The sequence below is a fragment of the Macrotis lagotis genome, chromosome 2 (genome assembly GCF_037893015.1).
Source record: "Macrotis lagotis isolate mMagLag1 chromosome 2, bilby.v1.9.chrom.fasta, whole genome shotgun sequence".
Taxonomy (NCBI): domain Eukaryota; kingdom Metazoa; phylum Chordata; class Mammalia; order Peramelemorphia; family Peramelidae; genus Macrotis; species Macrotis lagotis.
In genome coordinates this window covers 112,449,162-112,474,081 of record NC_133659.1, presented here as the reverse complement: position 1 = coordinate 112,474,081, position 24,920 = coordinate 112,449,162, and the positions used below count along the sequence as shown (strand labels likewise).

Genomic DNA, 24,920 nt, shown 5'->3' with positions numbered 1-24,920 from the left:
ATACCTCTTGCTCCTAATTCTAACTTCTAGCGCCAAGCAGAATAAATTAAACCCTTTTTTTTACATGGCAGCCTTGGCATACTTGAAGATAGCTTACTGCCCCACTTTGGCTTCTCCTCTTCATCTTAGGTCTTATAGGTCTTCACTGTGTCTTAGAAATTGAGGGCCATTATCTAGGATCTGCTTCTACAGGTTGCTTCTATTCCAGATACCATTCACAATTCAATAAAGTCCTGTCTACTTTTTATATTTAAGGTTCTTCAATTCCCTTCACTTATTTCATGTTTTCTTTTTTCATTGTTTTTGTTTGTACATAAGGATATTTGCTTCAAATATATATATATATATATATATATATATACATACACACACATATATATATACATATATATATATATATATGAAAAATAAACATATGAGCATTTTCCCCAAAATTTCATGGCATATTCTCCCTTCCACCAGCTCAGGCTATAGGGAGAATGAGCTCAACTTAGCTCACTTCCTACATAGGTTTGGTTTACCAAGTCCTTTTCTCAGTTACCACTGGGCTGGCATCCTAAAAGTCATTCCTTCCTCCTTAGGGCATTAATGCTGCAATAACACTGGAACCCAGATTCTGGAATACTAGGAAACCAGAACTTTCTCCTGAAGTTACAAGGTCAGGCTTCAACTTCCTTTGATAGAAGCTATTGGGTGAGAGCATCACCAAATAAAAGTCATGTCTCCGTTTCACAAAGTCCTACCATTGTACTCTGTCCTCTTTCCTATTCTTCTGACCCATCACATCACTATCTTACTTAGAAAACTTTTTTTTCACCCCATACAAATAATGATTGTAATTGGTGTTTATATCACACTTTTAGGTTTACAATATCAGTTACATTCAACAGAGGAGCAATTTGAGGCTTTAAGACGTTTTATTTACTTGATACTTTGTAAGTACCTAAGGTGGGACTTGAACTACTCACTATCTCTTCAGTCCCTAAATCCCAAATTGTTTCTGCTACATTATTCTATGTCTTAGACCCAAGATATTAAAAACTATCTCCTGTTCTCTTTTATGTAAAGGGGTTTAGTGTTTGGACACATATAATGACAATAATGGGTAAGTTATTTAGCTTCTGCCTCATTCCCTCAACTGTAAAATGGGAATGATAACAGCACCTACCTTACAGGGTCATTATGATGATTAAATGAGATAATATTTATAAAGCAGTTAGCAAAATATCTGGTACATGGAAGACTCTTAGTAAGTGTTTACTTACATATATACATACAAATATATGCACAAAAACAAACTCAAATCACAGAATGATTTACCTACAATTTGAGTTGGAATTTGTTGAGTCCTGAATTTCCAGGTTTTCATTCATTTGGCCAAGTCATGTAATGGGAAGAACACCATGTTAGTCAAGAGAACTGGGTTCTGCTCTGGTACTAGTTCAGTTTTTAATTTGTCATGACACTTTGGGCAGATCACTGCACCTTTGAGTATCCAATCCCTTCTTTGTAAAATGGGGAAAGGAAAGTGAGACTGCCACTTCAAATTTTTTTCTAATTCCTTAGTCATAGTCATTTCCCAAAATTTCAAACTCTAAGGACCATTCATACTTGGAAATCCATTTGGGATATTAAATTGCTATGTTTTAATGTCCTCTGTCTCAGATTATGAGCACCGTAGAGATCTTAATCAATAAAGTGACCATGCAGAGTCTGTGAAGAGTGATCATTGACCTTTTAGTGAGCAGGCACAAAGATGGCTTCAGAGATGGGCTTGGTCTGTGAATCCCTACTCCAGTCAGGAAAGTTATTGCCCTTCATTGATATGTGTGATTTATGAGCACCTGGGGGGACTGACATTTTATATCTTTTTTTCTGTGCAAGTTTTTTCTAGTTGTGTTATAAATGAATTTCCCATTTGTGAGCATCATCTCAAATTTGTTTTGAACTTGACAGAATGCCACACATTCTTATACATTTCTATGCTAGATAATTTATACCCCAAAAGCTGTTTTGACAGCAAGTGAGATAGTATAATTTTCAATTTGGTTTGGGGAAAAAAAAAGAATTAAAGCCAAGTTATGGGAATACAAGATAACTCTGCAGACCTTGCAGATTAATCATAATTATCTAACCGTGAAATGCATATATGGGATGAATGATGTTCCCTTTCTTATCACTGTCAAAGTACTGGATAAGGACAATTTCCTAGGAGCAAATGCAATTAGTTATTCATTGACTTACTTTTCTTAAAGGAAAAGGATTTTCATGCCTTTGAATGGTACCAATATGAGTACAGATGCTCTTTACATTTCTGCTATCAGAGTGATATTACTGAAAGTCTATGTCTTATGTCTTCTTATTAGAATGGGAACTCCTTGGGAGCAGGAACCCTCTTTGTATTTATATTTCCCAGTACAGTGCTTTGTCCATGGTAAGTCTTTTCATCATTCATTCACTACTGAAAAATCATGTGTAAATTAATATTTACTATCTTATGCTTCAAATGCACTCAGTGAGATAAGTCATTTCCCTAATTTATTTTAGTTTAATACCAGGGATCAGTTTGTTGAAATTGAAAGATTATTAGTTCTGGAGTCAGTGGACATGGGTTCAAATTTTGCCTTTGATGCCTCCTATTTTTGTGACATTGGCAAGTCATTTAACTTTCTTGGTCCTCAATTTCTTTATATATAAAATGAGATTAGATTCAATGGCCTCTGGGATCCCTTCAAACCCTCAATCTCTATTTTTATGAATTTTTATAATGATAATACCTAGCTAAACTTCATATGACACTTTAAGGTTTAAAAATCACTTTACAGATATTATCTCATTTTATCCTCACAACAACTATGGGAGTGAAATGCTATTATCTCCATTTTACAGATTAGGAAATTAAGATATCAGAGACTTTCAGTCAATTAACATTTATTAAGCAATAACAAGTTAAGTTTCAAGTGAATCAAAAGAATAAGAAGTCTATTCTCTGAAAGGATGTACAGTCTAATGGGGAAATGACATGCAAAAGGCACCAACAGGATATGTAGAAGATAAATTGGAAATAATCTCAGAGGGGCAGGAAGGAAGATTATAGAAGGAAAAGACTTCTTGTAGAATCTGGGACTTGAGTCTTAAAGGAAGTTAGTGGGGACAGCTAGGGGTCACAGTAAATAGAGCTCCAATTCTGAAGTCAAGAAAATCTGAATTCAAATCCAACCAAGGACACTTCCTAGCTGTGTGATCCTGGGTAAGTCATTTGACTCCAATTGCCTCAAAATTTTATTTTCAAAATTTTACCCCTATTATTTTTAATTGAAATTTTATTTTATTTTTCTAATGACATGCAGAAGTAGTTTTCAACATTCATCCATTTGCAAATTTATGAGTTCCACATTTTTCTACCACTCTCCCTTCCTCCCCCACTCCCCATGATGACAAACAGTCAGCTAAAAGTTGTACATGTACAATTGTGTTTGACATATTTCCGTATTAGTCATATTGTGAAAGAGGAAAGAAAAAACTATGAGAAAGAAAGGAAAAACAAAAAAGTTTTAAAAAGTGAACATAGTATTCTTTGCTCTGCATTCAGACTCCATAGTTTTTCCTCTGAATGTGGATGGCATTGTCCATAGATTGTCTATAGATTGTCTGGATTGTTCTTGATCTCTGAACTGCTGAGAGAAGCTGTATCATAGTTGATCATCTCACAATGGTATTGTTAATGTATGCATTGTTCTCTTGTTTTCACTCACTTCACTCAGCATCAGTTCATGAAAGTCTTCTCTCTAAAGTCTGAATGCTCATGATTTCTTAGAGAACAAAAGTACTTCACAATATTCATATACAATAACTTATTCTGTCATTCCCCAATTGATGGGCATTCCCTCAATTTCCAATTCTTTGTCACTACCAAAAGAGCTGCTATAAAGATTTTTGAACATTTGAGACTTTTCCCATTTTTTATGATTTCTTTGGAATATAGACCTAGTATTGGTATTGTTGGATTGAAGGATTTGACTTGGGCATAGTTTCAGATTGCTCTCCAAAATGACTAGATTAGTTCACAGTTCCACCAACAGTACATTAATGTCCTAATTTTCCCACATCATCTCCATCACATAACATTTTCCATTTTTGTCATCATAGACAATCTGATAAGTATGAGGTATTGCCTCAGAATTGTTTTAATATGCATTTCTCTAATCAAAAATGATTTGGAGCATTTTTTCATATGACTATAAATGACTTTAATTTCTTCACCTGAAAACTATTTTTTCATATCCTTTGACCATATGTCAATTGGGGAATAATTTTGTAATCTTATAAATCTGATTCAATTAATCTCATAAATTTGATTTGATGAGTGCTTTTTCAGAAACAATAGCTTTGAAAATTGTTTCTCACTTTCACTGTTTTTTTCTAATCTTGACTGCATTGATTTTATCGGTGCAAAAACCTTTTAATTTAATATAGTCATAATCATTCATTTTGCAATTTATAATTTTCTCTATTTCTTTTTGGTCATATTATTAGGATAATGCATTATGATCAGGTGGGATTTATACCAACCAGGTAGGCAGGAATAGTACAATATTGGGGATACAATAAAAAAATTTGACCATATCACTACCAATATATCATATTATCTCAATAGATACTGAAAAAGCCTTTGCTAGGATACAACACCTATTCCTATTTAAAAACACTAGAGAATATAGTAACAGATGGAGTCTTCCTTAATATAATAATCAGTATCTATCTGAAACCATGAACAAGTGTTATATATAAGGTTAAATTATGTGTAGTGCATGTCAATATTATATTATAAATGTTAACTTTAGCAATATAAGAAGAAAAAGAAATTGAAGGAATTAAAATTGGTGATGAGGAAACATTTCTTTTCACTCTTTGAAGACAATATGATAATACACTTAGAGGACCCTAGAAAATCAATTAAAAAACTACATGAAACAGTAACTTCATCAAAATAGTAGGAAATAAGATAAATCCACATAAATCATCAGCATTTCTATGTATGAACAATAAAGCCCAAAAGCAATAGATAGAGCAATTCCATTCAAAGTAACTGCAGACAACTTAAATGACTTAGAAATCTACCTCCCAAGACAATCCCAGGAACTATATGAACACAATTACAAAATATTTTGCACACAAATAAAGTTAGATCTAAACAGTTGGAAGGATGTCAATTGTTCATGGTTAGGCTAAACTGACATTTCTACCTAAATTAAATTACTTATTCAGTGTCATACAAATCAAACTACCAAAAAACTATTACAAAGCTAGAAAAAAATAATAATAGAATTCAACTGGAGTAACAAAAGGTCAAAAATGCAAGTGAATTAATGGAAAAAATCCAAGGAAAGTGGTCTAGCTGTACTAGATCTAAAACTATATTATAAATTGACAATCATCATCAAAACAACCTGGTATTGGTTAAGAAATAGAATAATGGGGGCAGCTAGGTGGCATAGTGGAGCCCAGGCCCTGGAATCAGGAGGACCTAAGTTCAAATCCAGACTCATACACTTAATAATTACCTAGCTGTGTGACCTTGGGCAAATCACTTAACCCCATTGCCTTAAAAAAAAAGTAAAAAAAAAAGAAGAAATAGAATAATGTACTAATTGATTAGAATAGATGCAAAAGAAACAGACTATAGGACTGTTTGATAAACCCAAAGACTCCATCTTCTGGGATAAGAACTCACTATTCAATAAAAATTTCTGGGAAAACCTGGAAAATAGTATGGTAAAGACTAGGAGTAGATCCATATCTCACACCCTATTTCAAAATAAGGTCAAAATGGGTACAGGATTTAAGCATAAAGGAGTTTTTAATGAGTTTTAACACTTAAAGGGATCCTGAGTCCAAAACAGGTTGCAGAATCATTGACTTAGTTGTTTGGTTAGAACTGAGTATTGCAGAGACCAAGGGTCAGAGGTACATGGATCAAGTGGCTTCTTAGGAAAAAATGTATTATTACTTTGCAAACATCATTCCTCAGCTGGGGCTGCCATCTCTTGCCAAGTGCTTGACCTTTATCACAAAGTAAACTAGGAAAGAGAGTATAGATAGGTTAACATATCTTGTTCCTCATCTAAGGGGTTGAGGTATAAATTTTCATCCTGAAATAACTGGAAACCTATATCCTGATGACGGTGCATTATCAACTCCATATTCATGGGTGAAAAAGGTTTTTCAGAAACAAATATGAAACTGGGCTTCTGAAATTGGAAATATTTGTTCCAAATTCTGAAAGACCTTAAATAAGGGGTGCCTGAAAAAAACTGAACAACTGTAAGTCTGTTCAAATATAAAAATCCCAATTTATGGGAAAACTTCAAGATCTGTCCAAGTCCTTGAAAGCACAATTTGCCTCTTCGGCCTTAATCAAGAAAACAACTGTCCTGGTAATTATGTTCAGTCATTAGGTACCTGATTCCAACCTTGGGGCTTGCTGAGCTTAAAAGGAGAGGCTGTTGATGTGTGTAGAATATATTACTGTATACCATTTCTAGTTTTTTTTTCTCTTTTTCCTGCTATGTTCCCTATGACTCCTTGGGGATTCAGATTTGTGTTTTTCTGACCTGGATATTGGAAGGTAAAATAAACATCTTTCAAAGCTATTTTTAACCCTCAGCTGTACAGTAGAGTACTATTTTGGATTAAACAAGGACTTTTTCTATCAATTATCTCCTCTCTCTCTCTCTCTCTCTCTCTCTCTCTCTCTCTCTCTCTCTCTCTCGTATCTTCAGTCTTTCTCTGCTGACTTCTTTTTGCTTGTAAAGGAGCTCACCCCTTGCCTTTCCAGACATAATCTTTTTTTAATTAAAAATCTTACTTGAGTTTTACAATTTTTCTCCCAATCTTACTTTCCTCCCCCCCCTCCCTAGACATAATCTTCTTTAGCTCAACATCTCCTTTGACCTCCCATTGTCTTGCCACAATTAGGAAGGAAGGCAGGTTGAACATGAAGCAGGCAGTGACTATTGTAGGATATCAGGTTCTTGTCCCCCATGAGGTTGCTGGGGAGCCTAGAAAGAAAGACCCAACTCAGGGTTCCTAGTCAGTGCTTCTTAGTCCCTTTGTACTATATAAGATATCACCATGAGGGAGTGCGATTGTGATTTCTCTGTTGCAGGGCAGTTCAGCCCTGACATTTTTGGTTTCTCTGGTTCTTTCTGGTTAGATCTATTTTTGTGTTCCTCTTTTCTGGCTGGCACTTAGTGTGTCTAGAGTCTAATGTAGCAGATTGTAAGCTACTTGAAATCTTATCCCAAAGGATTAGGTGGGAATGACCCTGTGTCACGAGGTCAGCAAAAGTTATATTCTTAAAAATCACCTTCTGAAATTTTTTCATGTATTTGTATATATATATAAAATGTATATATCCTTTCCTTCACTGTCAGACCTTTTGAAAAAGTAATCTGTAGTAACTGTTCAAATTTCCTTCCCATCCCTTCATTGCTTATCATTTGGATTCTGTACTCTCTACAGAAACTGTTCATTTTTAATAGCATGGATCACCAGGTCTCCTGACCTTTTCTCCTAGGAACAGAGGGTGCTCCACATCTTCCTTGCTGTCTTTTCAGTATTTGATATTGTAGATGTGCTCTTCTGGAAAGTCTTTTGCTTTGACTTCTGTGATGGAACACTATATTTGCTTTCCTTTATGGTCCTCCCTGACCATTTCTTTACTATATTCTCTCTTAGCTTCTCTTCCTAAACCACTGCCTAAGAGTCATCCTCAGCTGGCTTTTCTCATCTCTTCCCACATTCCCTTTCTACAGTCTTATCCATTCTCATGAGTTCAACAATTTCTAAAGAGGTCTCAAATCGGTTTCTTGATGTGAACTTTCTCAAAGTTCCAGTCTCATATTTCCATCTTGATGTTTCACCAAGTAGATGCTTAATTCCAAATAACTCCTATGTCCAATTTCAATTTAAAAAAAATTGGTCAGGCATCTACTATGTGATATTCTCTGTCCTAGGCACTGAGATGTTCCCAAAATGTTTCCACAACCACAATTTAGTAGGGAGTACAGAGATAACCATCACATAAGCTACCGTATGCTAAGTATACAGAAATTGTGTTATCTAATGAATAAAAAGCTGGTCAGGAAAACCTGAACCTGAGTTCTTCTTACTCTGACACATGTTGACTGTGTGACCCTGGATAAATCACTTATCTTTTCATTACCCCAGGCAGCTTTTTACAACTTTAAGTTGCAGAACAAGGACCAGATGGCAGATGAAGTCTCTTCATTGGAGTTCCTTATATCAAAAAAGATGGGTCTAGTCACTCAGCATCTAGCACCATTTTTGCTGTCTCTCTTTCTTGCCTGTTCATGTCTGACTCTGTGATACCATTTGGGGTTTTCTTGGCAGATACTTGCCATTTTTTCCTCAAATTTATTTTACAAATGACAAAACTGAAGCAAGCAGGGTTATGTGATTTGCCCATGATCACACAGCTAGTAAAGGGATTGAGGGCAAATTTGAATTCAGATCCTCCTGATTCTAGGCCTGGTGCCCTATCCATTGCACCACCTAGAAATTCTTGCCTCTAGAAACTCTTTAAGACTATAAATTATAGCATAGTTGCTGACTTGTGTGACTTGTACTGGTAAAAGAATTTCATCATTGAAAGATCCAATAGTAATAAAATCTTAATTCTAGAGGGAAAAAGCCAAAGAGATTATTTTTCCTCAAATAAATATTAAAATCTTTTGTTTTCTTGGAGCATACACAAATGAATGGTGGGTGGAAGGCAATGAAGAAGGATGCTGAGTGTCAGCAGGTCCAGTTCTGCATGGCTAGGATGCAGGTACCTGTCAAGAAATCAGAAATCCCATAGGCACTCAAGTCATGCCCACTACACAATCACACATGTTATCAAATGAGAAAGCAGTTACTACTAACAACTCACATTTATATAGCGCTATGAGATTGACAAAATGCTTTTCTCACAACAATCAGATGAATTCAGTAGTATATACAGTATTATTCTCATTTTACAGATTAGATTCTGGTATTTTGGATACTTCTGATACTGCTATTCTCATTATGACCTATTGTAGAGTGAAATTGTGTTCAATTTCACAGGTCAAATTTGGATGCCAAACAATTCGAATCAGAAATGTCCCCACCTTCAGCCTTTAAGACCCTCACCTATTGTGTATTATATATCTTTCTCAGGATCTAAGCTTTTGGAAGTGACCTCCAGGAAGTATGACTCATCCTTGCATTCCTAGGGTAGGAGGATATTCAGTAACAACATATCTGTCTGTGGTTTAGGGGCAAATAGGTGGTGTGATGAAGAGAATTCCAGCTCTGAAACCAGGAAGACTCAACTTCAGGAGTCTCAGATGCTTACTAACTGTATGATCCTAAGAAGTCACCTCACTCTATTTACCTCAGATTCCTCACCTGCAAAAAGAAGGAAATAAACCACTTTAGTGTCATTGCCAAAAAAAACCCAGAAGGAGTCACTAAGAGTCAGATGTGACTGGAATGACTGAATAACAGAAATCTTTGGTGAATGGGAATTGCCTTCTCATTGGTCAGATTATTAGGAATGTAAACCACTGATCTGAAATGGCAGCCAAACTTAAATAGATTCTTCTCTGCATGAGGCAATGTGGTGTAAAGACTAGAAAGTGGACAGTCTTTTGGAAAGTGGAAAGTGGAAAGGTCTGAAGGTCCTCCTTTTATCTCTAATCTGAAGGCAATTTGTACTTGGATGACATAGGAAAACTGTCTTGGGATGAAAATGCCTCTATTGTTGTTGTTTTTATTTTTCTCAAAATAGCCTTTTTTTTCTTTTTAGGAAAAGGAGATGTGTTTGGAGATGTATTCTGGAAGGAAGCCACACTTGCTCAATCCTGTGCCAATGTCAGGGCCTTAACCTACTGTGATCTGCATGTGATTAAGCGAGATGCCCTACAGAAAGTACTAGAATTCTACACAGCTTTCTCTCATTCCTTCTCTAGAAATCTCATCCTCACATACAATCTGAGGAAAAGGGTAAGTGAATTCTTCTAGATTTGTTGGTGGCATGTTGGGTAATTGTTTGACTCAAAAACAGTCAATTAAAATCCAGAGATAAGGACTTTGATGGAGATTTCTTTGATGCCTGAATCCCGAGGTCCACACTACAGAGATGTAGAAAAAAGTAATGACCTTTGGTAGAGGTATGGAAGGAGTGTGTGTTTTCTGAGGAGGGAGAAGTGGGGGTTTTGGTTTCAATTTTCTTGGTATGGCCTTGTTCTGATGACATCCAGGCCCTGCATCATTTTGGAAGGATGTACAAAGCAAAGGGGGGTTGTCAGTCTTAGATTATCAGGATATGTATGTGCTTTCTAAAGATAAACTGTTATCTCCATGGTGATTGTGGTATGTGGTGGGTCAGGATGTTGTTAACAGGTTGGTAATGCAATGAAAAGAGATGAGAAAATAATTTAATCAGACCCAGGAAATATGAAAGTTATGAAATTTGAAATCTCAGAGGATTTTTTCCTGCAACTGAAAACTCAACTGGTTTGGAAAATGATTAACAATTCATGAGCCAGACAATTTTTTAACTGAAGTACTTTCTTTAAATCTCAAATCATCTGAATTGCTCCATTGATCTCAGCAAGTATTAAACTATTTGTCTTTCATCCTTTTGATATTCATCTTTATTGGTTCCTATACATTGCATCCTGCCTTCTCTTTTTTCAATTGGTCACAGGCTAGCTAGCCTTGGTGTGGTATAGAGGCAGGGGGAGAAGACAGGGCATCATTTTGAGTGATGATTTTGAGAAACCAAAATCAGGCTTGGTTTGGTTTGTAGAATGTTCAATTTCACATCTTTGTCAATCATTTCCTTTTTTTTGGCCATCTATATTAGAGCTGGACCTGGGCATCCAGATATAAGATTCTCTTGCTGTTTGTCATCAACTAGCATGTCCTGACTCAGTCCCATTCTTGTCTTGTCTTTTGACTGGGTTGTGTGAGCTCAGGTAACCTATTGGGGTCTCAGTTTCTCTATCTGTAAAATGAATAGATTAGGCCAGATGATCACAAAATCCCTGAAGGGTCACTTGAAATGTCAGAGTCAGAAGAGACTTTAAAGATCATGTACACCATTTGGCTCATTTTACAGATAAGGAAACAAGATGCTTTAGTCTACTCTCTGGGTTATCTTCAGTCACAGGATTGTAATATGTAGTAGAGAAGGGGCAGCTAGGTGGCATAGTGAATAAAGCACTGGCCTTGGATTCAGGAGTACCTGGGTTCAAATCCAGTCTCAGACACTTAATAATTACTTAGCTGTGTGGCCTTGGGCAAGCCACTTAACCCCATTTGCCTTGCAAAAAAAAAATATGTAGCAGAGAAAGGGACCAGGCATCACAGTGGATAGAGTAGTGAGACTGGAGTCAAGAAAACCTGAGTTCAAGGCCAGAATTAAATCCTGGACAAGTCATCTAGCCTCTGTCTCAGTTTCCTTTCTTGTAAAATGAGGATAATAATAATAATACTTCTCTCACAGGGTTGCTGTAAGGTTCAAATGAGACATTTGTCAAATGTTTACTTAGCATAGTCCCCATTAATTTCGGACCTTGTTTCATGCACTTGTAATATGTATTACTTATTTGCATGTGCATGTGTGTGTGTATGTGTTTGTGTTGAGACTGGGTCTCTATCTTACCCAAGCTGGGACCACTCACAGGGCCCTTGCCCTGATGACTGGCATGGAAACTTTGGCCTGTGCATTTTTCATCTGGGCTGGTTCACTCTTCCTTAGGCAGCGTATTAGCTTCCTGCTCCCAGAGATTTACAATATCAATGCCAGACCTAGTGAGGATGCCAGATTAGCTTTATCCCTACTACAGCTTAGAACACCTGAGTTTAAACAATCTTCCAGGCTCAACCTTCTGGGTAGCAGGGATTACAGACCTGTGCAAGCCTGCCTGGTTTTAGAGGCTTATTGTTAATAGAATCTTAAAGGACCCACCTTTTCAACACAATAATTAATTCCTAGTTTACCTGCTTAAAAGGTAAAGAATCTCTTTAGTCAAGATTTACAATGATTTTGCCTTTATGGCAGTTTCTCAGTTATGATTCCAGATTTGAATTATGTATTCCCTGAGAATCACCAAGGGAATTACTTAGAGCAGCTCCCTTGTGTGTTTTATGAGGGGTGACTTGGAGAGGGGGGATGATATCTTTACTCTTCAGCTTTGTTTCCTGATGCCTGAGAGCCCAGAATATTCTCTAGTGGGACTTTTGCCCAGAGATCCTTAACCAAGTAGTTTGTTGTCTTTGGGAGGTGGGATTGCATTGGGGTGGGGGGGGAGTATGTATTCCTTCTTTTTTTGTGAAAGCAAGTTGATTGCAATCAGTGTTCAATGTTGCTGAGAACACAGGTAAAAAAAAAAACAAACAGTTCAAGTCTCCCAGAGGAGGCATAGATACTGTGGAGAGCCTACAGACCAAGTTCATCTATTTTCAAATAGCAATTTCAGAACAGTTTGCTTAGCATAAGATAATAGACTTGCAAATGGATCAAGGGAAGTGCAAGCGAGATCATTTATCAAAAAATCATATTGTTCAGTGATTTCAGTTGTATCTGACTCTTCATGACTCTGCTTGGAGTTTCCTTGGCAGAGATGCTGGAGAGGTTTGTCATTTCCTTCTCCAACTCATTTTACAGATGAGGAAACTGAGGCAAGAAAGGTTAAGTGACTTTCCCAGGGTCACATAGTAAGTGTCTGAGGTTGGAATTGAGCTCAGGAAGATGAGTCTTCCTGAGCCAAACCCTGTACTCTATCTACTGTACCATCTACCTGCTCAGAAGGAACCCTAGAGGGTCTCATTTTTAAATTAGGAAACTGAGCTCAGGAAAGTTGGCTAATGTTACATAGTAGGAAGTCTCAGAAGTAGAGGGCCTTCTTCTCCAAAGACAGGCACCTCAGCTTCACATTTACCCATTAGATTTCTTTTTAGGAAGTAAGAACTTTCCATTTTCAGCCTTACCACCATAGTTTCTCATTGTGACCCTCTGAGAATTAATTCATAGTTATCCAGGGCATGGAAGATGAGAACATTACATGCATGAATTCCTCTTGTAGCTATTTTTCTCTTGGCAAAGTGAAGTATATTCTTATAGCTGTTTGTATCATGGCCAAATTAAGTGCATTCTTTGCAAAGATGCCTGAGAACACAGTGCTTTTTGCTCACTTTGGTAAATCCATTTTACAAAAGAAGCTGGCATGTTTGTTCATTGGCATTATGGACCACATGTTCTCCGAACTGGAGGCTTTTATTTTTCTTTTCAAATGATGCATTTCATTCTATCATGTCAAGAAGCTTAACAAATGAAGAGAAGGCCCATCCTTAAGGACACGCTTAACTGGAGAGGCAGACCCTCTCTAGAATAAGAATGCTGGGAATGGGAAAATCTCATGGCATTGATTTGTCTATCCACCAATTGCTGTGCTCAGCTCTAATTCAGTATAGATAATTTTGAATGGTCACTGGCAACAGGTTCCATTGTAGCTACTTGTATATCATTACTCAGAGAGGGAAACTGGGATGCCCTAATGTTCCTGGGAAAAGCACTATCATCCTGACCCTCAGCATTGGGATATTGGGGGGAGGTCAAGGTCATTATCATCTTTTTGCTTTGGTTGTGATAAGGCCCTTGACCAAATTCCTTTGAAGAAAGGAAAGACTGAGTCAATTTGAGAATTTAGTTAAGGTTTCTAACACTAAGAGACTATATTTGGAAAAAAAACAAAAGACCCGCCCTTCTCCACTTTCCCCCACTCATCCCACTATGTAAAATAGCTAGTGAAGGGGAATCAGAATCCTGGATAATCTAAGACAGATGGAACCATGAATTGTCAGTCTCTGGTCTGTCCATTCTGTGTTTGCTCTTTCCATTGGTCTTTTCTCTACTTGCGTAATGATCCAACAAAAGTCTTTTAAGAACCTACAATGTGTAAAACACTATGCTAGGTCCAAGGGAAAAGTTTTCATTACCTGTAGGCTCGCTCTCTCTCTCTCTCTCTCTCTCTCTCTCTCTCTCTCTCTCTCTCTCTCTCTCTCTCTCTCACACACACACACACACACACACACACACACACATGTAGCATAAATGCAGGTCATAGCTTACTCTGCCAATTCCAATTGTATTGATGATAAGTTCTCTAGATGAGAGCTCGACTGCATCTCCCCATCAGTGTTCTAGGGATTAGACCAGAAAGATGGAGGTTCTTTTAATACAGAGTAATTCTAGTTCAAATAATAGAATTCACAAAAATTAAAATATCACTTAAAAGTTAAGTATCAATTGTGTGCAGAATATGATACTTTTATGCACATATTTTGATTAGTTAATGGCCAGACAGACCCCTTTGCTGGTAGACAGCGTTAACATCCTCTCAATTTACTTCTGTTTATCTTCTGTTAGGCCATCTACGGTTTTCATTTACATTGTGGATAGCTCTGTCAGAGTGGTATAAAATGAACTCTTTTTAAATCATTGTTTTTATAATTTATTTCCACTTTTGTGTCATTCTCAATGTTGGTCAGTTTCCTAGGTTCAGGGAGGTTTCTTGTGCCTCAGCGATGAGAGTTTGGAATTTTCCTCCCACTAAAATCATTTGGACAATGAAGGAGATTTACCATAATTAGAGAATGGATTACAGTTGAAAGACTGGGCCATTAATAATAGTCAGTTTATTCAATAATTGTCATTTGGCTAATTGGTAAGATGGTTCTCAGTCTTCTTATATGTAACCAATATCTGTTGATGCCTTTTACTGTTTTTTTTTTTAATTAATCTGGGCCAGGGAAGTTTTAGAAGTTTTATTAGAAGGTAAATGGGCTTAATACCAATGCTTCTTTCAATGAAGACAAATTATGATTTAATGATACTTTTTTCCTAAAGGTAAGGTCGATATAGTGGATATACATATCTTTGGCATACTTCAACTAAAGGGAATTTTAGATTGGTAAAGATAATATCAATGTTTTGGGGGGAAAATTAACCATACATAGAATAGGTCAACATTTCAATCCTAGGTTTGCTTCCAACCCATTCCTTCCAAATTCATGTAGAAGAGTGGGAAATTTTTGGGAAATGAAAGGCTTGGTTATTGGTATCCCCTCAGAAATCTCACCTTTCTCCTTTAATTAAAAAATGAGCTTCTGTTTTAAAATGATCTTCTACAAAGTCTCTTCTCTTTCATGCTATGTATAATAATGGCAGCAGAAGAATTTAAATACTAATTCCAAAGGCTGTCAACCTATAATAATGCACCAGGAATACTGGACCACATGTTCAGAAAGAAGAAAACCAAGACTATCAAGTTCCTCCTGATTCACAAAGAAGTATCCAGGCAAAAAGCAAAGAGGGGTCTGTGTGTGTGTGTGTGTGTGTGTGTGTGTGTCTGTCTGTCTGTCTGTCTGTCTGTGTGTGGTTTGTGTCTGTGTGTCTGTGTGTGTGTGTGTGTGTGTATCTGTGTGTCTGTGTGTATGTTTATGAACTTGACTTATAGGATTGTTGTAAGGTTCAAATTATTTATGATGTGAATAAAGTTCTTTTCAATCATTAAAATACTTTATACTTAATTAATATGGAAATATGTTTAGCATTATTATTAATGTACAGTCTTTATTTGATTACTCTTTGACTAGAGGAGAGGGGAGGGAAAGGGGGGGGGGAATGTGGAACTCAAAACCTTACAAAAAATAAAAAGAAAGTTCTATTTAGATGTCAGTGACTATTAATATATTTCACCATGTCAAAACAGACAGTATGACCTAACTAGACATCTAGGTGGCACAGTAAATAGAGTACTGCACCTGAAGTAGAATTAAAATCCAGACTCAGACAATTACTACTTTAAATCTGAGTAAGTCTCTTAACCTCTGCCTGTCTCAATTTTCTTATCTTCCAAAGTTGTTGGGATGACAAGATTCTATTATTATCAACTCCAAATCCTAGTTGTTCTCCTAGTGTAGTTATCTGACACCTGGCAATTAATTCATTGGATTTCAATGTGATGAAATGAACCAAAGATTAGAAGTTGTGTCATATTATCAGCAAATTACCTTTACCCTTTTCTTCAGTCAGGAATTGTAATCCCCCCCCCCCAATCCTGACCAACAGAGACACTCAAAGAACCTCAGAATGTAAAATCTAGAAGAGATTTTAGAAGTGATCTTATCCAATTATTTCATATTAGAAGTCAGTCCTGTGGAGGTGCTTAATATAACAGAACTGCTGAGGGATAGAACCTATTAGAATATGATACCCTTGAAGGCAGAGATCATTTTCCTTTTTCCTTGTATTCCCAGACATTAACATAATATCTGCCACTTGGTATGCTCTTTAAAAAATACTTTTTGATCAAATAGAACTCAAAACTTCTAACTTGTTTCTAAACCAATCCTCTTATTACTGCTTCATGAATCCTTGCCCATGTTGGACCATCATTCTCATGGGCAACTGAATGGATGACAATAGATGGCTCTGTATATTCATAACCATTAGAAGAAAAGCAATTCAAATAAGATTGGGTCAGGTACATTCAATCATGTAACAAGGTCCCCGTTATTACTCATTACTTATGGTATTCTGTCTACTTGGGTTTCATTTTGTGACCTGAGAATCTATCTTATCCCAACCTTGGTCCATCATTTCTTTGTAATCAAGAAGCACAGGGCAGTAGATCAAGGCTTAAACTTTCAGAGAATTTTATTATGGGCACTGACTTAGCTTTTGCTTCATGGGATTGGAGAGAAAGCCAGAGAGTCCTTGCCAAGTAAGTAGGGGTCAAGTGATTATCCAGTGGGATCGTATCCCAAATGATACTTAATTTGTATTTGACTTTCTGAGAGAGTAGCTGAAATGTTTGTGTCTTTTTTAGGTTAGTGTGGAGTTGTCTTCCACTATAAAGTGCAATGATGAGCTTGACTTACTTGAGTTAAATTTAGAACCAAAACCTTTGACCTTTCTACTTTAGAAGGCAGATTCTCTCTCCCTCAATTCAGTTCAACACATTTTTTGCTAACTCTTGTATCAGAAGTGTCCTGTTGACACCCACATTGAAGGAGTTCTCACCTTAATTGGCTAACAGTCCTTACCCAGATGACTAGGTATCCTCTGGGGTGAAGTTACCAGTTCCCCCTATTCTCCATTTACACCCTTTTGCAATTTACTTCTAAACCATCTTTCTAGGCTTATTTCATATTAATTTTTACCATATTTTATAATACAATCATTTACAAATAATATTTGTAAAGCACATAGTCAAGAGTATAAACGTTATATGTTTATTCCCTTCTCTCCCTTACTCCTACCAAAGCACAACCAAACTAGCTTGCTTGCTATTCTTTGTATACAACATTTGTTCCATTGCTATCCTTCCTGATGTCTGCCCCTTTTTTCTTTTCAAAGCCTTTTTTCTGCTCCTAGGCTCCCTCAGCTTTGCATGTTCTTCGCCTCTTGAAATATTTTTGTAATTTAACTTGTATATATTTCCTATAGCTCTTTGAGGATAGTTCATGTTTTATTTTTATCTTTATCTCCAATATTACCTATTATCTGTAAAAGCCAGTCCAAGGGAACAACAGATATACATGCTCATAAGGCTAGAAACATAAATAGATTTACTTGCTGTTTAAGGGTAATTTGTAGGCTTCATTGGGGATCATAGAAAATAGAAACACCACTAGCCAATATTCCCATCCCCCACCCCACCCCCACAATCTTGGTTGTTGTTCAATTGTTTTCAGTTTTGTTTGACTCTTTATGACTCCATTTAGGGGTTTTCTTGGTAAAGATATTGGAGTGATTTGGCATTTCCTTCTCCAGCTCAGTTTTGAAGTGAGGAAACTGAAGCAAACAATGTTAAGTGACTTGTCTAGGTCAGTATTCAAGGTTAGATTTGAACTTGGGAAGATATCATTTTGATTCCACTTCCAGCATTCCATTCATTATATAACCTAATTACCCCTAATCTTACAGAGTCTGAATTATTTATAGTGCTTACAGGTAGGGATCTGAAAAAGGGTACCTCTGTTTTTCCCTCCCTGTGCTAGAGAAATGCTCCTCTTGCCTATTTGTACACTCATCCATAGGTCTGTAGGTTTAATTTGATCACTCCTTTCTCTCTTCTGTTTCTCAATTCAAATGATTCCCCATGTGCAACTGGGTGAAGAGGGAAGAACAAGAAGTCATGGTTTCCTTTCATATTCACAGTGTACTGGGAAATACAGATTTATCATCTGGGCTAGATAATGAATACAACTTGTCAAGCACTGGACATTGTGTTCGATTTGCTATACATACAAATGTAAATGTGACCAGCATCCCTATCCTCAACAGAACTTACAAATCAGCAGGGAAGATAATGTTTCTAAGAAAAGACAGGCAAATAATTCCTGAGTCCTCTTTGAAATTTTTTTGTCATCCATCTTTTTGTTGTACCATGGACTCACTGATTGGTCAGTTCCCTCTCTGCCTTTGATTTATTTAAGAATATTTTATCTTTGGCTTCCAAATCCCTTAATAGTGCTCCTCATGACATTTTATGTCTTGTCATTTCACATTTCTACCTCAAATGCCATATAATAAATATAGGTAACCCTATTCCCATATAAGCATTCTTTTATTTTTCCAAATATGCCCCATTTTTTTCATGGTATATTATTTTGTCAGCTATCCAAGTTTTGGTCAAACACCTACTCTATTTCATTTGAAGCAAATATTTTTCCAAGGTCCTCAAGCAACTACATATAAATAGTTTTTAGATTTTTTGGTAGGCTTTTTACATATTGTATTACTAATTTCATTTTTAAATGTATATTTACTCATATTTCTTCCTCTTCCTTGGACAACCTTGAAATGGTTTTTTATTGTATTCCTCAAAAATATCAAAATGTATAGTGGAGATATTTTCACATAGTAGTTTCTCCCTTTTCCATTTTCTGTCCCAGTTTATGTCCATTTAGAGAATTAAATAAATTCATTTCCATTCCTAGTGGGCTTAAAATGATTTATTTACAGGAAAAGGTCATATATCTCATCCTAAATTCTTATCTTCTGAAGGTTTCTGGCAACATATGAAAAACTGAAATTTCCATTAGTGTTAACCAGTTCATTTTGTATAATATTTCCAATTCAGTCTCATGACTGTGATCTTATAACTATTGACTCTAAGACATGGAATGATAAGGATCTTGGAGACCATTCAGTCCAGTCTCTTCTTCATGGCAAGAATCCCTTGGACAACAGTCCTGGCAAAATTGTCATCTAACCTCTCTTTGAATATTCAGTTATTCTCTAGGATTATAGTATAGTACTATAGTATACTTCTGTCTTTCTGTGTGTGTGTGTGTGTGTGTGTGTGTGTGTGTGTGTCTGTCTGACTGTCTGTCTTTGGTCTCAACATGTGACTTAATTGCAGTGGAAAGATCTTAGTGTGGAACTTCTTTGGTAGAAATTTTATCTATCATTACTGATTGTTGATCTGTTTCTAGATCATTAGAGAAGAACCTGAGACACTGAGAAATTAAATGTTTTTTCTCATATCAAATGTCAAAGGCAGGATATGGAGCCATGTCACAATTCAGTATGTGTGAGTAGCAGGATTGAACCAAAGTCTTCCTGAATACAAGATTGGTTCACCATGATATAAGGACAATTACAGATAGACCTATTATTGAATTTTTCTTGCAAGTATGAAATTTCCACCTTCAGAGATTTGCTTATCCAGCAAGAATTTTACACCTTTATTAGACATAGATCCCCTCATGTACAAAATCTGACCTTTCTAGACTCCCTCCTTTATGTTCCCATCCCCTTCTTTCCTCTCTGTTTGGTTGCCTGATAGCATCGAAGCCCATGGATTATCCATTTTTTTAAAATTAGTCTCTGAGATGCCCATTCTGTCAATTCTTTCCTTGCTGCCAAGCTTTCTAATTGAACCAATTTGAATTTTAGACTTCTGGTTTTTGTCTTGACTTTACTGCTTCTTATTATCAAATAAGTCAGGTCAGATCTATCTTAGGGAAAAATAAATCACAATGAATTTTATTCTAACCATTCTGGAAATGGTCTAGATCAAATGCAAATCTTTTATTTTTTCTCTTTCAATTAATCTGTCAGCAAGCATTTTATCAGGTTCAACAATCAGAGCCTGATTTTTCCCAGAGGCAGGAGTCTAAGTTCTGATTGGAAGAAAATGAGATAAAGACCATTATGTAGGTGGCAAGACTTGGAGATGACCAGGAAAAGGCTGGACGGTAATATAAGGTAGAGACTTACCAATCAGAATGAGAAGAGAGAAAGTTTTAATAATAATAGGGAAGAAATTAATTAATAGGAAGTGTTTGAATATTAGCAAATAAAAAAAGAATAACTGAATGATACAATCTAAATCTCAGTAGCTGAAAACCTTAGTAGTAGAGTTTATGGAAATAAGTTATCATATCTAGTCACAATTATTCTTTTCAGTGAGCCAAAAAAGCAGTATGTTTATTGTAGTAACAAACAGTTGCCTTAAACCAGAGAGAATTGCAAAACTCTTTAACACAACCTCCTCTTTACTCAATAGTATTCTGCATTGTCCAGTCAAATCTAAGTACCCTCTTACAGCAAAGCAGCTATTTTTTCCCCATTTGTTTCCCACTCTTAGACAAAAGAGGGTAATAGAAACCAACCAATCACTTCTGAGAGATTTCGTCTCCCTCAAATTTGGTGCTGGTGGGTTATCTACTGCAGCAAGGTTCAGTTAACTTCCGATAAGTTTCCAGTCTTTCTCCATCCATTCAGCAGGTTCCCAGTACAGCAGGTAAAGCCTTCCCATCAACTGACTCTCCTACTGGTATCTAAACTCTACTCCAGAACTAGTTTCTTACCTAGCTGTGTGACCTTGGGCAAGTCACTTAACCTCTTTGCCTTAAATAAATAAAAATTAAAAATAAAAGAATTAGTTTCCAAAGCCTGTTGGTGGTCAATGACTAATTTTTTCCCCCTTATGAAGTACAAAACCCACTCTTCTGTTAATTATGAACTCAACAGATCTTATTTAATTTTCCTATAAACACCAAACACTTATGTGGTTGATCACTTTGTTAATTTTAATGTCTCAAATTCTAAAACCTCACATACAAATGAGCTGACAGACCCTAAGGCTGTCCTTGCTAAGCCATTTCTCTGAATTTGTATAAGTCCTCTAAATACACTCATTAAAGGATAAGTTCTTGATCAAGTCCTCCTAATATCAGATTTGATCCAGTGGCATAGAAAAAAACAATTATATACTTCACAAATAGTTAAATTGTTACTTGGATGATAGTTAGAATTCAGAAAAGATATTTCTCATCTCTCACCACAGGCCAAACTAATAAAATTAAAATTATTAGAGGTAGTCCTTCAGTAAGGTTCAAAAATCAACTATATAAATCCAAAATGGGAAAGACACAGTTCAAGGTCAATTAGCCTAAAGAAAAGATCTGGTCATTATAGTGAATTGCAAATGTAATATAAATCAACAATGTGAGATATGAAAACCAAAAGAGCTAGAGACTTTTAGATTTTATTAAAAGATGTATGGTGCTGATAATAGGGGAGGTGATAGTTCTATTGTACTCTGTCCTAGTCGGATAGCATTTCAGATATTTCTATCAATTCTAGGTGTCACATTTTAGGTAAGACATTGAGATGCTGTAACCTGCAGACTAAGCAAGGAAGGCCGTGCAGTTTTGCCCTATGGAGGTCAGCTAAAGGAAACAATATTGTTTATCTTATATAGTGATTTTCAGTTATGATTTGTGTAACCTACGACTCTTTTAGGTCATTTTTAAGAGTGTAAAGGGGTCTGTGATCAACATGCTTGAGCATCATTGACCTTGGAGAAGAGGAGATAAGGGTGAGGGAGAGAAAGATGAAACAGGAACATGATAGCTTGAAGATTTTGACTTGATATAAGAGAATAACTTCCTATAAAGTAGAACTATCTATGGAGCAGCTACATGGTGCACCGGCCCTGGAGTCAAGAGTACCTGGGTTCAAATTCAGACTCAAACACTTAATAATTACCTAGCTGTGTGGCCTTGGGCAAGCCACTTAACCCCATTTGCCTTGGAAAAAAAAAGTAGAGCTATCTAGAAGTGGAATAGTTAAGAGTTGAGAAATAATAGCTCCACCCTCACTAGAAGTCTTTAAGCAAAGATTGTATCATTATTTGTTTAAAGGTTTTGTAGAGGAGATTTTTGGTTAGATTCGGATTGGTCTAGGATGAGTTCTTAACCTTTTTTTTGTGGATGACTCATCTGTTAGTCTGGTGAAGGTTCCCCAAAATCATGTTTTTAAATGAATAAAATAAACTACATAGGGTTGCAATATATTTTGAAATATATTTATCAGGTTTTTTTTTAATCCACCTACCCCACATTAAAAATCTCTGAACCAGATGGATTTTATGTCATTATTTTATAATATCCTCCATGATTCTTTGACCAAATAAGAGGTGTTGTAGACCAGAGAGCATCTCAGTAAGCATTGGAGCTATACTTCCTTCCTTCCAGAGGTATGCTAGAATCATCTTGAGTTTGAGAGAGAGCTGATTGTTAAATTTTCAGTGTTAACCTTTATTCCTCAGAAATCAGCAAATGCTATAAGTGAAAACATGATTACTCATTTTATTGGTTGTCTAGAAAGTGTTAATAATGTAAATTTAACCTGAATGCTTTTTCCCAAGGAGACAATTAGGAAAACTTCACACATTTTTGTTATATTCCCTTCAATTACATTCAGCAGTCAACTCTTGGCAACCATTGAAGTATGTCAGCTTTTCAGAACAGAAACTGGTATCTATAAGGTTTTTGATCTTCCAATCAATGGTCTGAAAGAGTAGCAATGGTAGAAATTAAACTCAATTCAACCTATATTTATTAAGCATCTGTTTTGTATAAGGTCCTGTGTAAGGAGGGGTAAATGTGCAATGAGAAGTGGGATCAGAACACTTGTGTTTACTTGCTAACTCTGTGTGACCTCAAACAAGTTATTTTTTTCCTTCTGTGTCTCAGTTTTCTCATACATAAAGTGGAAATAACAATACTTATATTACTTTCTTCACAGTTCAATTGCAAATATAAAAATAATGTACTTGTTACACTCTCTATAAGGCAGCTAGGTGGCACATTAGACAGAGTACTGAGTCTGGAGTCAGGAATACCTGTATTCAGATCCAGAATCAAACATTTCCTAGCTGTGTAATCCTAGGCAAGTCATTTTACCCTTTTTTCCTTAGTTTCCTCATCTGTAAACTGAATTGAAGAAGGAAATGGCACTTCAGTATAGTGGTTTGGCAAGAAAAACCCCAAGTGGATTCACAAAGAGTTAGACACAACTGAACAAGAAATAGGGCTTTTATAAAGCTCTTTAAGTTTTACAAAGCACTTTAAATTTTAAATAATTTGATCTTATGAACTTATATACATATATATATATACATATATATATCAGCTATTGTTATTTATGAATTCTCAGGTGAGGGAGGGTCATGGGGCATACTGTTTAGTGATAGATCAGTAGGAGAATCAATGGTAAAACTATTTGGCTTGTTGCTTAGATCTAGTATTGGGTCATTAATATACTACTTTATAATAGCCTTTATTGGGAATATTCAGAACTTCAATTTCTTTCTGTCTATCACAGCAAGAAAGAATTGATCTTCAGTTTTTCATCAGGAGGCCTGGGTTGACTGCTGAATTGCAGCAAGGAAGGATCAGCCAGGCAGTTAGCCAAATGGCCACACACACACACACACACACACACACACACACACACACAAACAAACACACAGCCTTGGTCAGAGCACAGTGGATGCCTTTTAGTTAAACTGAGCAGTAAAACTAATGCAATACAGTGGGGAAAGCACTAGACGTGGCATAAGAAGATCTGGGTTCAATTTTTGGACCAGCAACTCATATCTCAGTTTCTTTGTCTGTAAAATAAAGGGGTTGGATTATATGGTAGTCCTTGAAGACTCTCTTCTAGTTCTAAAGCTCATTCTCTTATGCCTACATTAAATTTTCTGGCAGATAGTAACCTCTAAAGAGCCCCCAGAGCCAGAAGGAAACAAGATGGGGTCTCCTTGCCCAGTCCTTCCCAACTTTTTATTAAGGTAGATGGCACACAATGAACTGTCATCCTAATTTATAGTTGGGGAAACTGAGACCTAGAGAGGATAAATAACTTAGCCCAGCTTAAAGAATCAATGACTGATTTGGGTCTCCTGGTTCTCTTGGTTTTAGCCAGAGAACACTCCAGCTTCCCATCATCTTCCATCATTCTATTTTAGGTCCCTGAGTGTGAGAGGAATGCTGACTTGCCTCTTTGCTGAATTTCAGTGACCTCCCTTGGGCCTTGGTTAACAAAGGAATTTTAAAGACCCAGGCAATTTTTAAAATGTATTCATGTCATTCCTTCCTTGTTTGCTTGTCCTATAAATGCTTCCTCTTGGGTATTTGTGTCTTCCTTGAGGATTTCTTGACTCATTTTTCTCTTTGTCTATCTGTATCAGTGCATCTGCCACAACAAACTCTGGGTCCTTTGTGACTGGGACCACCCTGTCTAGACATCTGCAAAATGCTTGAAGCTAATACCCAGAAAGAGTCTTCAGATTTTTGGATGTTTGTGTTTAGCTGCCTTAGTCAATCAATAACAGTTATTGAAGACCCACTGGTCGAGGAAATGGGTCTATGCCCTTAGCAGTTTTCAGTCTACCTGGATGCAGAGTAAAATGATCACAAAGAGCCAGTAGACTCACAGTCTCGTCCTGATTCTGCCTCATTGGCTGTGTGATCCTGGGAAAATCTTATTTAACCTG

The 24,920-nt window shown here is 36.4% G+C and overlaps 1 protein-coding gene across 1 annotated transcript in view; it reads left to right on the top strand.

Moving 5' to 3' along the window:
* The window catches only part of KCNH1 (potassium voltage-gated channel subfamily H member 1), a 543,149-nt gene that overhangs the window by 348,067 nt on the left and 170,162 nt on the right, over positions 1-24,920 (top strand). Inside the window, exon 10 of the mRNA XM_074222595.1 lies at positions 9,857-10,053. Within this exon, the coding sequence (XP_074078696.1) occupies positions 9,857-10,053 (197 nt within the window). The remainder of the gene's footprint in view (positions 1-9,856; positions 10,054-24,920) is intronic.